General features: G+C 47.4%; 3 protein-coding genes across 4 annotated transcripts in view; 1 reads left to right on the top strand and 2 right to left on the bottom strand.

Annotated features, from left to right (window-relative positions):
• KLHDC1 (kelch domain containing 1) overlaps positions 1 to 5,700 on the bottom strand; it is a 56,693-nt gene extending 50,993 nt beyond the window's left edge. The window contains exon 1 of the mRNA XM_090034440.1: positions 5,525 to 5,700. The gene's annotated coding sequence lies outside the window, so the exon portion shown is untranslated. The remainder of the gene's footprint in view (positions 1 to 5,524) is intronic.
• A 132-nt stretch (positions 5,701 to 5,832) lies between these two features.
• LOC149872429 (UDP-N-acetylglucosamine transferase subunit ALG13-like) lies at positions 5,833 to 6,431 on the bottom strand. The gene has a single exon (XM_090034441.1). The coding sequence runs from the start codon at positions 6,429 to 6,431 to the stop codon at positions 5,868 to 5,870; it is 564 nt and encodes a 187-aa protein (XP_089890567.1). The 3' UTR covers positions 5,833 to 5,867.
• A 56-nt stretch (positions 6,432 to 6,487) lies between these two features.
• The window catches only part of POLE2 (DNA polymerase epsilon 2, accessory subunit), a 30,153-nt gene continuing 22,038 nt past the window's right edge, over positions 6,488 to 14,602 (top strand). The window contains exons 1-5 of one of the 2 annotated variants that reach the window (XM_090034436.1): positions 6,488 to 6,610; positions 8,453 to 8,553; positions 10,799 to 10,874; positions 12,287 to 12,364; positions 14,107 to 14,200. In XM_090034436.1, coding sequence (XP_089890562.1) covers positions 6,543 to 6,610; positions 8,453 to 8,553; positions 10,799 to 10,874; positions 12,287 to 12,364; positions 14,107 to 14,200 — 417 coding nt within the window. In that variant the 5' untranslated portion in view covers positions 6,488 to 6,542. Of the gene's footprint in view, positions 6,611 to 6,754; positions 6,774 to 8,452; positions 8,554 to 10,798; positions 10,875 to 12,286; positions 12,365 to 14,106; positions 14,201 to 14,602 lie in introns of those variants that run through there. The other variant, XM_090034437.1, reaches the window with a different exon arrangement.

Here is a 14,602-nt window from a genome sequence, read left to right as displayed (position 1 = left end):
TTGCTTAATAGTTGTTTTCCAACTTTTTAAGTTGGTCTAATAACAGATATTAGATTCACCCAAAGAACCTTGTCTGTCCAAATAACTAGGTTCTTTAAGAGTAATGTAGCCATGGTGGTCCATAAATTATGCAAAAGAAAGTATGCCTCCAAACAAAAGAGGGTAGCTGAAGTGTTGAGAGAGAGAATCTAAATAAATTATTGTTGCCACTAGTGCAGAACACATCTACAGGCTAAAGTTAAAGGAATCCAGTAAGCAGGACAGAGACAGACTGACTAGGAACAGTAGCACCGTGATCTAGCACACGTGGGCAAAATACGTCCCAGGAGCCGGATTTGGCCCATAGTGGGAGTTTGACTCTGGCACCATCCAGTCTGTGGTGTATCTCACTGCCCCTGGGCGTGCAGCAGGGCTAGACTCCATTTCCTGGCAGCCCCAGCAGCAGTGGCTCTTTTCTGCTACGGCTGCTGCCAGCCCCAGCCCCATGGAAACTGCGCCAGGACTTGTGCGGACAGGGTCTGAGCCCCAGGCAGAGCACACAACCCTGGCCTCGACCCCAGCCCACTCCATGTTCAGGGTCAGGATCCTTGCAGCGCCCGCACTGGATTCACGGATCTCAGTCATGATGGACAGCAGCAGCTGGGCAGAAGCTGCTGCTGGGGGCAGGGAAAAAGCAGGACCTTCTGTGCTGCTGCTGGGCCCTTCTCACTGTAGCCGCCCAGAGCATACACTGGGGGCTACCCTGTGGTTCCTCCCTGCTGGGTACGGAAGCCCAGAGACGGCACTGGTGGCAGTGGGAGCCCCAGGTGAGCGGCCCCTGCTGAAGCTGCCACCCGCAGCCCCATCCCACACAGGGAGGTGTTTTGGGGTTTTTTGGGGGGGGAGGGTAGTTGTGGGGGGGACAGGGTTGTCCTGGCCCGTGACAGTTCTGCAGAAAGTTATGTGGCCCATGGGGCAAAATAATTGCCCACCCCTGGTCTAGCACATACTATGGAAAGCAATGTGAAAACAAAAAGATAATGGGCAACAGTTAAAGAGTTGTGTTAAACAGCTACTTGTGTCCTCATGCAGCAGCTGTTACAGGAAGTAAAAAACCATGTGCATTGTTTGAGGATATGGAGATTCCCAATGAAAAGGAGAATATCTGCTGTAACTTCAGCAGAAACAAAGGCTCTCCATATCCATTCGCTGCAGAAGAAAGCTGGAAGTCATTCAACTGCCCTAATAGCAAGAATGCTACTGGTCCGGTAACTAACGTTATGCCAAGTAGTTTGTGAAGCCAGGAGTAATCTAATCCCAGCTACACAGTTAAAGAACAATATTAGATTGAAAAAATGTGATGAAGTGTTGGCAATATACAATATACAGCACAGGAATGGTTAGAGCCCCACGAACAGGCATTTCAAAATACAACTAAATCATAAGTGATGCACCAGTCCTAAAGTCCAGTAAGCCTGTGGAATAGCTAGACTTGCAATCTAAAACACCTCAGAAGAAAGACTAGCAGCAGCACTGATGGAAAGCTTGTAGCTCACAGCATTTGCTAGTAGACTTTTGATGGAACCTGGCAGACCTAGATGTGCTCAAACAAGAAAAACTCTTATGAAGCACAAGTTAGACATGCACTCTGATCACAAACTGTTACAAAGCCTGAATAATAAGCCCCTGCTGAGTGTACCCAGGCAACTAAAATGCACCCTATTTGGATTTCCAGGATGGTGATAACGGGGAAGGGGACTGAAAGAAGGGTCTGAACAGACTTTGGGCGTGGTGTTAGCCTTGCCTGGGCTGGGCAGACAGGTAAGCAGCCCTGCTTCGAATATATGTGGAACAGCGTTAGGTGTGGAGAATGAAGTGCTCTGTAACAAAAGGTGACTGTACAACTCTGAAATCCCATCTCTGGGGATGAGTTGGAACACACCTGTTCCGTCTTAATGACGGGTGTTATACAGTCATAATTTCTGTGAGGCAGACTACAGACACTGAGGCACAATTGTGCCTGGGAATTGTGTTTGGAAAAAAGTATCTTAGGGCACCTTTACACGAGCAGCAAGGCTGCTCCACTGTGCTGCCGTTCCAGCACCTCAGAGCAGACTTGATTAATTGAGTCTGCTGGAGCTTGGCAGTTGCCACACTCCAGCAGCCTCCTGTGTCTCAAACGAGCTTTAGTTCAAGTGCCCCCACCGCCATTTTTAAGTGCGGGGACGCTGATACATGACATGCAGTGGTGCCGCACCCAGGCAAGGTCGTTCATCACCCGCTTCGATTATCACGAGGGACGCTAGCCTGATCACCTAGCTTCCGCCTCCCGTTGGCGATTAGCAACCACCGAATGCTGCTTCATTGCCGGCCCAACATGATTAGCAGTCTACTTCTCTGCATCTCGTTTCTCTCCTCAATGCTCACTGTGAGTAAATAAACCTCTACCTCCAACTCCTCTCCGTCTCCGTGACTATCACCTCACCTCCAGTCTCTTCGGGCGACGTGAGCTGGACTCACGTTAACCGTCCCATAGAGAGCTAATCGGCCCTTCTAACCCCGCCGTTCCGGTCCCTTGCACTGCAATTGGACAGCAGTGAGACATGGCGTCACGAACAGGATTCACAGATCCGCTGGTCACCGTCTGCCCCTGGGGTCGGGGCTGCCGTACCACCGATGATGATACAGAACTTTGGGCGCATATGAGTTACCACTCTGCAAGCCCGGCCCCAAAAGACTGTCAAGGGTACTTGCCTTTAAAGAAGGGTCAAAAGGAATGGGCCTTCGAGGGGTCACCAGCTGCTCTCGGCTGCCTACTCTCAGACCCCAAGACCCTGTTCCGCCCAAATGATGAGGGGCACACTGTGTCCTTGAAGAAAGTTAAGGGGTATGGGACGGGAGACCCCACCCCCGCGCAGACATGGGCCAGAGGTCTGCGACATCTAAAAGATCTAGGAGCTCCCACACCGGTCGATAATTTCTGTTGCCCGCCTGTAAAAGAATGCTCAAGGGGGCGTGAAATGGCCAGGGATCTGATCAGCGACCTGGAGACGCACGGAAAAGCCACGCACAAATGGACTGGTCCGACCTGGGATAAACATACGTGTCTGGGTATCCTCTACCAACGCTCTGTAAATGCCGTGCGCTCATATTCCGATCTCAAGTCGCAGTTTTGTGCAGCAGTACAGCAAGCCGCGGATACAGAAAAAGAGGAAGTGCCTCCAGCAAAGAAGGCGCAGCCACCTGAGGCTGCACCTCCCGCGCCGTCCGCCCCACCTCCACCATACGGGGAGGTCCAGGACGTAGAGCCATCAAAAGGGGCTCTGCCTAGCTTCTACCCGGAACTACCTCCCCTGCCAGACTTGCCGCAACCTGTCACAGCCCTCCCTATCAGCACCACTAAGGTCACGGTCGGGTTAGATGGGCACCCGGTAACAACGACCTCCTGGCAAAGCAGGTCCCGGGCAGAGATCCATGAGCTAATCACTTCCACCGCACGCCGTCCAGGGGAACCGCTGCTAGTCTGGCTGGGCCGGATGGTTATAGATTATGGTTATGACCAAGTCGATCTAGAAGAACCCACCATGATGTTACGCAGTCCCATCTGGACGTCCGGACTGGGGGAGATGTCACATCTTGAGCGGCTGGGAACCATTTTCCCAAGTGTCAGAACCCCCTTAGCATGCATGAAGCTTGTGTATTTCAACCAAGCTTTTGAAACGTTCAGAAACTCCACCTGGGCAGGTTTCCAGTATATTAAAACTGCTATTAAAGACCTACAACATGCTGTGTACCTTAATCGCTTAGGCCTTGACTAGCTCCTGGCGACAACGGGGGGATTATGTCAAACCTTAGGAGGCATCTACAAGAGCTCTGCCCCTCGCCTGTCCCTTAACCCACATGAGAACTTTGCAGACTGTTGCCTGCGATTCCACGTCGACAGTTTCAACCTCACTGATGTTTTAGAAGGAATAGACGTCGCTCTCAACTTCACACGCCAAGCTCGCAACGTAGGGTCAAACCTCAATTGGATGTTCGGCTGGCTCGACATGTTTGGCCTCGGACACTTGAAGAAACTAGCGCTAACCGCCCTGATTATTTGCGTGATAGGTATTGCCGTTTGTTGTTTATTCTGTTTTTTTCTTACAATGGCTAAAGTCGTGCCTGATTTGCCTATCTGCTTTTGTATATACACGCTTACCCAGTGCTGACCAAAATAGCTATGAGGCCGTACACGTGCCATATAACGAAAGTGAACATGATGCTATGGTATAGACACAGTCAACCCTTGCTGCCTTGCGCAAGGGGGCATGTCACATGCACACCATAATGGTGGCATCGATGCGCGAGGCACCAAGATGGCGAGCCCCGCCCTCCTTCCCGCAACCATCGCAAAAGGGTAAAACAAACGCTGCCATACCATTACTTTCGTTATCAGATCATCACCACCATAGGTGAGGTCGGCTAGTCTGTAACGCCAGATAAGACCGGGACACAGAACCCTGAGAGGTGAGAACAGCCAGCTCACCGCTGAGCACATCACCCGAGTGATATAAGGCAGCGCGCAGCCGCACCCAGGCAAGGTCGTTCATCACCCGCTTCGATTATCACGAGGGACGCTAGCCTGATCACCTCGCTTCCGCCTCCCGTTCGCGATTAGCAACCGCCGAATGCCGCTTCATTGCCGGCCCAACGTGAGATGCAGAGAAGTAGACTGCTAATCGTTTCTCTGCTCACTGTGAGTAAATAAACCTCTACCTCCAACTCCTCTCCGTCTCCGTGATGTCTTCTGTCCAGATCCCCATTTGGCACTGAATGTGTGGATCATGAGGCAGCGCACCCTTTGCCCATTGGTAAAACATAAGGTCACTTCTTTTACATGTGCTCTGGGCGTGGGGGGAGGGTAGTTTAATTAGAGCAGCTCTGGGATTTGTCACACTGCCGTCCGATCGCAGGGCAAGGGACTGGAACGGCGGGGTTAGAAGGGCCGATTAGTTCTCTGTGGGACGGTTAACGTGAGTCCAGCTCACGTCGCTTGAAGAGACTGGAGGTGAGGTGATATCTCCCCTGGTTTTCACAAAGCAAAAGGAAGGGAAAGTCATCCAAGAGCCTGATAGCAAAACACAGTATAGTATAAACAGGTTCAAAAAGGGTCCATTAATAGCTATTAAATAGAATAATCAGGGATGTTGCTTCTGATATCCCTAAACCAAGGATGCTTGATGCCAGGGAGGTTATGACAAAGTATGGATTATATACTTGGCAAGTCCTATTCATACCATCTCTGTCTAAAGCAGGGGTAGGCAAAATGCGGCCCACAGGCTGGATGTGGCCTGCCAGGCTATCCTATCTGGCTCTTGGGCCCCTAAAAAATTTAGAAAATTAATATTTATCTGCCCCTGGCTGCCTGTCATGCGGCCCTCGATGGCATGCCAAAACTCAGTAAGCGGCCCTCTGTCCAAAATAATTGCCCGCCCCGGTCTAAAGCATCTACAGCTTGCCACTCAGAGAAAAGATATTGGGTTAGGACGTTAGGTGGTCTTACCCACTGTGGCACTTCTTGCGTTCGTATGGCGACACAGACAGTCTAGGATGGGGTAGGCAACCCCCAGCACGGGGGCACACAAGGCATTTGTTTGTATTCATGCCTTGGGGCGGATGGCAGGGGGGACACCGGGGCCACGCTGCCACAACAAGGACTGGGCCCCTCGCGGCTCCCCTGCTGCCTGCCTCCGCGGGGCGCGCCAACGTCGTACGAGCAGAGCTTGCAGGCATTCTTGGCGCTCTCTTGCCGCCCCCTGGTCTGAGACCACTGCAGCAGAGATACAAAGAGCACACCCAGACAGACGGACACATGAGGCCAGACATTTTTATTTTCCCCGAGGGCCTTATTCAAGTCCAAGAACTTCATCCAAGAAGGCGGCAAACTTTTCCGGCCGCCCAGGAGGAAAGGGCTTCAAGAGCGACAAATCCACCAACTGCAGCGTCTCGGCCAGCGTGCTGCAAGTGCAGTAGACGAGGTGCCCGTCTCGGCAGAGCTGCCTGGCCAGTTCCAGCTGATGATTGTCCATCAGGGTTTCGTTGATCACCACCACCAGCGGCTTGCCCTCTCCCAGCGTCTCCAAGCAGCTGCCCGCGCCCGCGTGGCTGATGACCAGGTCGGCCTGGCGCAGGTCTTCGGCCAGAGAGTCCTTGAAGCGGAACACTTCGAGGGTGAAGTCGGGGGCGCGCACGGGCCGCGGGGCCCACGTGCCCCGGCCGATCTGCAGCACCAGCCTGCCGTAGCCCAGGCCCCGCAGCACCTGCAGGCACGGCGCGGCGGACACGGCCGCGATCAGCTCGTCGAAGCAGGTGGTGCCCACGGTGACGAAGGCCGACTTGGTGGCGCCGGGCGTGGAGCGGGCCTCGAGCGGGCAGCCCCCCGGGCTTGGGGGAACAGAGGGGACAGCCATGTCCTTTAAGGGAGCGGGCCTCGCACCCAAACCGGCACGGGGCCCGGGGCCGGGACTGCGGCCACGAGGAGCGCGGGCCCGCGGGACGGGGAGGAGGAGCCCGCGGCCAAGATGGCGGCCGAGAAGCTGCGGAGCAGAGTGGGCGCCGCCTTCCGCCTCCACGGCCTGCTGCTCCGCGCGTGAGTGCCCGGCCCCGGCCCCGGCCCCGGCCCCGGCCCCGCGCGCACGGCCCGGCCCGCGGGGCCCGGAGGGAGGCGGCGCCGGGGTCGGGGCCGGGGCCGGGGCTCGGCCACTTCCCCCGGCCCGCACCCGCGCTCCGCTCTCGGCCCCGGCGTGACACGGGTGCGGGGACCAGCGCCACCACGACCGTCCGCCGGGGGCCGGGCTGCCAGGCCCCGGGGCTTTACGCCCCGTGTTGTCCCCGGGGGCCGGCTCGCAGCTCCTTTCCCAAGGGAGCAGCGGGACTGGGTGTGAGGAAGGGATCCCCTTTTTTTAGGATTTGGTCCAAGTCGGAGAATATTTTCCCCGTGTATTTTTCTTTCCCTTGATTGCCTTCTCCTGCTTTTCTTCTCATCTTTTTCATGCTTTTTGCCCCTTCCCTGCGTAGAATGGGTGTAAAGACATCCGGCGGAGGAAACACCAATGGTTGTGGGGCTGGGGGAGAGGCCGAGGGACCTGGGCTGACTGAGGCTGCAGAAGAGAAGACCGAGGGGGACCGAATAGCAGCCGGCACCTCCCTGCCGGGGGCTGCAGAGAGGACGGAGCTGGGCTGGTCTCAGTGGGGGCAGGTGGCAGGACAAGGAGCAATGGGCTCTGGCTGCAGCAAGGGAAGCTGAGGTTGGAAATTAGGGCACTGTAGAAAATGTGGGTTGGAAGGGACCTCCAGGTGTCATTTAGTCCAACCACGTCCTCAGTGCAGGACGAGCCCCACGCAGATCAACCCAGCTAGGGCTTTGTTGAGCTGGGTCTTAAAAGCCTCCAAGGATGGAGAGTCCACCACCTCTCTAGGTAACCTGCTCTAGTGTTTTACTATTTTCTTAACAAGAGAGGTCTTCCTCATATCCAAGCCAAACTTCCCTTGCTGCAACTTGAGCCATTGCTCCTTGCTCTTTCATCTGTCCCCACTGAGAACAGTGACTTTTCTGAGTAGTCCCTACCCTGTTCTTCCACCACTGCAGGCTGTTCACCTCCTCCCCAGACTGCTGCTTGGTGCAGTAGCTTGTGAAAACTGAGGTGAAAGGCACTTCAGCCTTTTCCACATCATCTGTCACTAGGTTGCCTCCCCGATTCAGTAAAGGACCCACACTTTTTCCCTGGTCCTCCTCTTGTTGCTGTAAAGCACTGGAACAGGTCACCTAGAGAGGTGGTGCAGTCTCCATCCTTGGTGGTTTTCAAGACCCAGTTTGACAAAATTTGGGCTGGGATGATGTAGTTGGGGCTGGTCCTGCTGTGAGCAGAGGGTTGGACTAGATATGACCTCCCGAGGCCCCTTCAACCCTCATTTTCTATAATTGTGTGTTTCTTTGACCTTTTATCTTCTGGCATTGCAGAGACACTAAGAGGAAAATTATTTGGGTAATGTTCTGAACATTTTATTTACACCATGGCCTTAGCACCCTATACATTTAAATAACGGAAGACTCTTCCAAAGATGATACTTTATTTATAAAAGGTCAAACTTGAAGTAGTCTTCTCTAAAAAGTCCACACGGGGTTTGGAGAGGTGGGAAAGAGGTAGGACAAGATTATAGTATGAGCATCTTCCCACAGATCAGGTTGCTAGGGCTTTTGCTTCATATTTTGGGGGTTTTTTTTTAGGGATTTCATTTCAGAGACTCTTTGACTGATAAGGATGCAGGACTAGGCTTGTTGTTTCCACCCTTTTCCTTTCAAATAACCACAAGCTGTATAACATTTTATGTACATCAGCTGATACGCTATAGTAATGTAGTGCTGTGAAGTACATATTTTGTTTACTGACTATTCATTTCCTTTCTTGGCTAACTTTTCTATGTACACCAGTGATGCCATTAAGTATCTCACCGAATCTCTTCAGTCTGTCGGTGAATTGGAGCTGGAAGATGCCATCGAGAACATCATTGAAGCTATTGAAAAACAGCCTTGTAAGTAACCATTTATTTCAATGCCTTCTAATTTCATTCTACCCTAGTCATACTAGTTTTACAGAAATAAGCATCCTAGCAGCTTACACACTGAGGCAGGGGTGGCCAGCTTGTGGCACATGTGCTACAAATGACATGGGTAGCATGGCAGATTGAGGCCCTGGGGAACGGAGCACAGTGGCAGATAGGGCAGAAAGGAGAACAGCAGATTGGGCAGGGGAAGGAGATCAGTGGTACTTGGCGGGGTGGGGAGGAGAGCATGGGGGAGAAGCTCAGTGCTTGCCAAAAATGTTGGCCCCTGCTGCACTAAGGTGTCATTTTAGATCTATTGACGACATCCTGTTTTGCTGAATGTCGAGGTTTATCATGTTGATAGTAGCCAACGTAATCTTTCCACTGACAAAATTTAGCAGGTCTTTCTTCTGACTGTCTTAGAAGGACCAAAGCTTGTATCACAAGGCAACTGAGACTGTATTGTAGCTTTTTATAATTTCCTTTTTAAGTTACTTCCATATATTTGAGTACTAGTGTGTGTGTGCCTGTGTCTTTGCATCTGAAACTGTAACATTTAAAGCCTTGAAATAGCCTGGAGCATTCATGGTGGCTGAGAAATGACTCCAGTAGATTTTGGGCCCAAATCTACCACGTGATTTAGGCAAAATGTAGTTACCTAAATCCAAAAGTGCTCTCCATAAATCCCCCACCTAACCCCTTCAGCATGTGAAAGTCTCTAGACACCCACGTCTTTGCCAGTAAAGCTTCCTAGATAACAAGAAATATCTTTCTATGCATGCCCAGAACTCCCACAATCTTGGTAAAGCTGTGCCGAACTCTGATTGGGATCCACAAATTAGATGTTCCTATACTGAAGCCCTCTGAGGGTCCCAGTTCAGTAGCCATGCTCAGAGTCTATTTTTATGCGTTATGTTCATCAGTTACTGGGTAAAATGCATCAATAGCCTTGGGAGCAGGGCCCCAAGATCCAGGATTCACTGTTCCCAGAGGAAAGTCCTCATTGCTGCAAAGTCATGCTCACTCTTGCTTTTATTTCCTTGTGCTATGAATCTTGCATTCTTTGCTGCACAGTATTCCAGTTTCAAGAGTAAGGGTAGAAAGTGCCCCATTGTAGCCTGATGGTTAGGAAACTACCCTGGGAGGCAGAAGATGTAGGTTTGAACCCCCTCAGGCTGAGGAGATCATCAGACCCCGGTTTCCCACTTCTTGGGCATATGGTGTACCCACAATGTTATTATGTAAAAGATGGGTACCATCATACCATCTGTTCGGGGGTTTTTTTCCTTTTTCTTTTTGAGACAGCGCCAATCGGCCATACCCAGAGGGGTGGATAGCTGAGGAGCCTAAGTCCAGCAAAGAGTCTGGGGCTCCGAATTCTAAACTCACGTAGGTGCCTAACTTAGAGTTTCAGAGGGATCAGCAGGAGGTGTGACTTCAGACAAACCACTTTTTTCAGCATTTCCTATTGACTTGCTAAGGTGCATTCTTGCACATCCATTCCTAGGCACCTAATTCCCCCTGTGTATTGTACAGGGTGCTAAGACCCTTAGCTTGGGGTTGTGAGTTCCTCTCTGGAAGCCTGATAGGTAGGTGTGGTGACTCTGAGTATTACTTACCTCATTCTTTTGTGGATCTTGACCTGGGTGCTTCCTTTGAGACCCAACGAACTGTACACTTCTTCCCTTGGGGAGGCAGTATTTATATTTTAATTCTGTTCTGAAGTGAACATTCTGTACAATTTAACTTCAAGATTGTGTTAACCTCTCTAAAAATTAAGGGTAACAGTAATCCCCTCTAACAAGGGGAGACTGGATAGGCACCTGGCTGGAGTCTTACGGTTGATTGATTCTAAGATTCTGGAACAGTGAGCCTGCAGATTATGAGAACTCAAGTCTGATGTTTGGTAGGATACTTGGAGAAGTTTACAGGGACTGACTGTAATAGTCTTGTTCTAATTTCTCAGTAAATTAACTATGGCTGCTGTATGATCTTTTGTGTAGAGTTATAGTTTTCTGGTATGGATGTTTAGTAAATAGCATGTAGATATCTTCTATAGAAAAATTAGGATGTCAGTAACTTCCTGAAAACGTAGTTATTTGTAAAACATTTATCTGATGATGAGCGAGAGAGAATATTGAGCCATTTTTATCAAATATTTGAAGCTTACTTAATGTGGTGGTTGTCATTTTCCATAGTCTCTAGTTTTAATTTTCTGAAATCTTCTTTTCAGTGTCAACCAATATGATTGAACTATCCACAGTGGAAGCAGCAGTCCAGGAATGTAGCCAGTCATTAGATGAAACGATGTACGGTGACATGCATTTATTTTTATTTGATGTTTATGGTAGATGGAGGAAATGGTTCTCTTCTTGAGGAAATAAATGTCAGACACTTTCTGTAGTGCTAAGCAGGCAGTAATTGCTCCGTTTTGCTTTTAAAACTTGGTAATGTTCTTTCTTTGGAAATCAGTTCCGAGAGAGAGAACTGTAATGCAGTTCTTGCATTCTGAAATTAAAAAGATATTGCTTTTTTTTGCATGTGAATAATTATCTGTGAAGATACGTAAATAGACATTTTTTTGGAATTACCTTTATTTCTGTGTGTGCTTACGTTGAACTTTGATTTCTTCTGATTAGAATCAGTCGTATTATTTTTCTGCTTTTCTTATCATATCTTTTTTATCTTGAAATACTTTACAGCAGTTTTTTCCCAAGTGGCCACTTATTTTGCTTTTACTAGGCTTACTAGCTTTTGAAAGCTATATCCCATTTTCAAGCTCAGATAAATAAGTGGTATTAATTATTTGGGCTACTGAGAGCATTGTGTGCATCTGTAAGATAAATATTGTTTTAACGTTTATTTGTAATGTTTTGGGGCTAGCAATGCAAACTAACTAAAGCAGGTAGTATATTGAATCAGTCAATAAAGTAGTGTAACTCATACTTTCTATGTAAGTGGGCATGGTCCCATTTGACTATGAATATATTATTTTCTGCCTATTTATGAGCACCTTAAAAACATAGCTTGTGTGTGATTTATTTATTTATTTCCCCCCTTCACATCTGTTGTATAACACATGCACAGTAGTTCACGTGTGTTTAGGCCTCGATTTTGAAAAGAGTCCTGCTGAGGCCCATAGAACTCCATAGGCCAGAGGGTCCAACTGTTTGGATCTTGTGAATTCTGTTATGATAAAGACAAAGCCTCTATAAGGGAGGTGTGTTGGACCAACACTCCTGCAGTTCTCTCTGGTCAGTGAATGTTTTGTGCTTTTAAGCTTCAGTTACTGCTGACATTAAAGGTCAGTGTAATTGTTGTCTACTCTGAAGTTGATCTAGTTGCCATGTGGTAACAAGATATACTAGAGAATGGAGATCAACCAGTAAATTCCGTGGTGGATAACGTTTCTCTTAAATGTTCTGATAAGATGTACAAATACCTAGTAGCCACTATTTAAACATTCATATATTTTCAAGGAAGGTACTAATATAATAAAGAAAGAAAGAAAAGAGCATGTTATGTATTCGCAACAATTCTGTAAATAAGCTGATACAGTGGCTGGGATGCGGGCAGGAAACTGAAAGGGATGAAGGATGTAAGAGTTAGCTGTTTTTTTGTTTTGTTTTTTATATGAGAATGTTTCTGTTGGACACTGAAATTAACTGTTCTTTGAAACAGACTTTTCCTCAAATAAAGATTTACATTATTGTGATTTCAGAGAAAACGTTTTCAGTATTATCGGGGCCTTTGATGTTCCACGTTATATTTATAATTCAGAAAGGAAGAAGTTTCTACCGTAAGTCTTTCCTGTCTTAAGTTTCACCTGCTTGTTTATAAAGTCTTCATTTTTGTGTGGTTAAAGTTGCTTTCTCAAAACTCTTATTCTTGGATCCTTGCTGGCGTTTCGATTGGTGATGTGGGAGCACTGCTTTTATGGAACTTTGATTACAACAAACTTTTTTTGAGAGACAGAAGAGGTTTTTCCCCCAAGTAGGATTTATATTTTCTATACACGATTGAATGGATTCATTAGGTTAGCCTGCTTTATCATCTTGGTAAACATTGATAAGCAAGTATATAGATACTTTTGGACTACTGGTCATAGAATCATAGAAGTAGGGTCAGAAGGGACCTTATGGATCTTCAAGTCTGACCCCCTGCCAGGGCAGGAGAAAAAACTGGGCTCAAATGATCCCAGCTAGGTAGGATCCCATCAAGCCTCTTCTCTTCTTAAAGACCCCCAGGGTAGGAGCCAACACCACTTCCCTTGGAAGTTGGTTCCAGAAGTTCGTCAAGTCTCTTTCAATAACATCATAGAAAAATAGGCCTGGAAGACATCAAGATATCACTTGCTCCAGCCCTCTCCTCAGGTCAGGATTCTGTCTGCTTTAAACTGTCCTAAACAAATATTTGTCCAGTCTGCATTTAAACACTCAGTAATGTAAATTCCACAGTCTCCAAGTCATACTTTTGCAATTCTCAGCTACCCTCAGAGTGAAAAAGGTCTCTTGATATCCAACCTAAGTCTCCCTTGTCGCAGTCTAAGCCCATTACTAGTTGCCCTGTCCCCTTATGGATAAAGCAGACTTGTGCAGCATCCTCTTTATAACACCCCATTTTGTTTTTGAAGACTAGCACTATCCCCTCAGTCTTTTCTTCTCTAACCTAAATATTCCCAGTTCTTCCAGCTTTTCCACACATCTTGTTTTCTAGACCTCTGATCATTTTTGTTGCTTTCCTTTTGCATTCTCCCCAATTTGTCCACTGCTTTCATCTCTATGTCCTGTTACAACATATAGTGCAGCCTATGATGCTATTGGCTCTAGGCTATATGTGTTTAGCAGTCAGGAAACATGGTTAGTTATATATTGTTATGTGATATTTGGTGAACAAAGCAGCAGAAGTCCATGTAATGTTCAATCTTCTCCATAGATGAGATGTCTTTCATGCCTGAATGAATGTTTATTTTCTGTGTCTAATTTTTAATAAATTCTATAGATCCATTGCTTATGGTACAGCATATAATAATCTTTTTTTTTCCAGTTAGCTGATCATTGTGAAGAAAATATATCTATTTTCCTTTGAAGTGCAACTCTGTTAGGTTTAGTTTAGGATTCTGCTGGACTAGTAAAAGCATTCTACGTGTTTGCTGTAGAAATCTAATTTTGAATCCCATTCTATAGATTCAGAGGTTGGGGAGGAGGATGTGAGAGTCCCATTAAAACGTGTTACATCAGAGGAAAGATAATACCTTTATTTAAGCCATTTATAGAATGGAGTTCTGGAAAATGCTATTCCACTAGAAAGACATAATGTAGATCTGCAAGATGACAAGGTTAAAAACAGGGAGATTAGTGTAATTGTCACTATGCATAAGCATAAAGATCTCTAGCAGAAAACTCTCATTGCACAAATAATATAATTATATGTAATAACGCTGACGACTGTAATTTCCTACTTCCTTAGAGATTTAGATTAATAAATCGTTATTGTTTTTTGATTGTGTCTGGTTTAAGCATGACTTAAATTTTTTTCCAGTCTATCAATGACCAGCTGTCCTCCACCAAATTTATTTGGAACCGCCAGGGATAAAGCAGAGTTGTTTCGTGAACGATATACTATATTGCATCAGGTAAGAAAAAGGTTTTGACTTCTTTTAATGAAAGACAAGAATGAAGTGCAGCGTTTTGAGACAGATCATAATACGTAGAGCAAGGCATCAATGATGTGGGCTGCTAGTGTTGCCCTTAGTTGTCAACTTAATAAAAGTCAGGATATATACCAAATTGCATTGACTTTCCTTTGAAATTTTGCAGCCTATGGGATTCTGATGTGTATCAGTATCTTATTTAGTGTCATGTTTAAAGAGTAAACCGTGAATAGCATTCAGAATAACAACAGTCAGTGCTGAATGTGTCAAACTGCATCTATCTTCAACTTTTTAAAATTCAAGGGAAATTGTAAATAACTGACCTGGGCGGCCATTGGGGATCAAGGTACCAACCGGGGTCAGGAGGAGTGAGCAGAATCCAGG

Source organism: Crocodylus siamensis, chromosome 2, assembly GCF_052110815.1.
Source record: "Crocodylus siamensis isolate JL-2025a chromosome 2, ASM5211081v1, whole genome shotgun sequence".
In the NCBI taxonomy this organism is placed as follows: Eukaryota; Metazoa; Chordata; order Crocodylia; family Crocodylidae; genus Crocodylus; species Crocodylus siamensis.
This window is presented reverse-complemented; position numbering and strand designations above follow the sequence as displayed.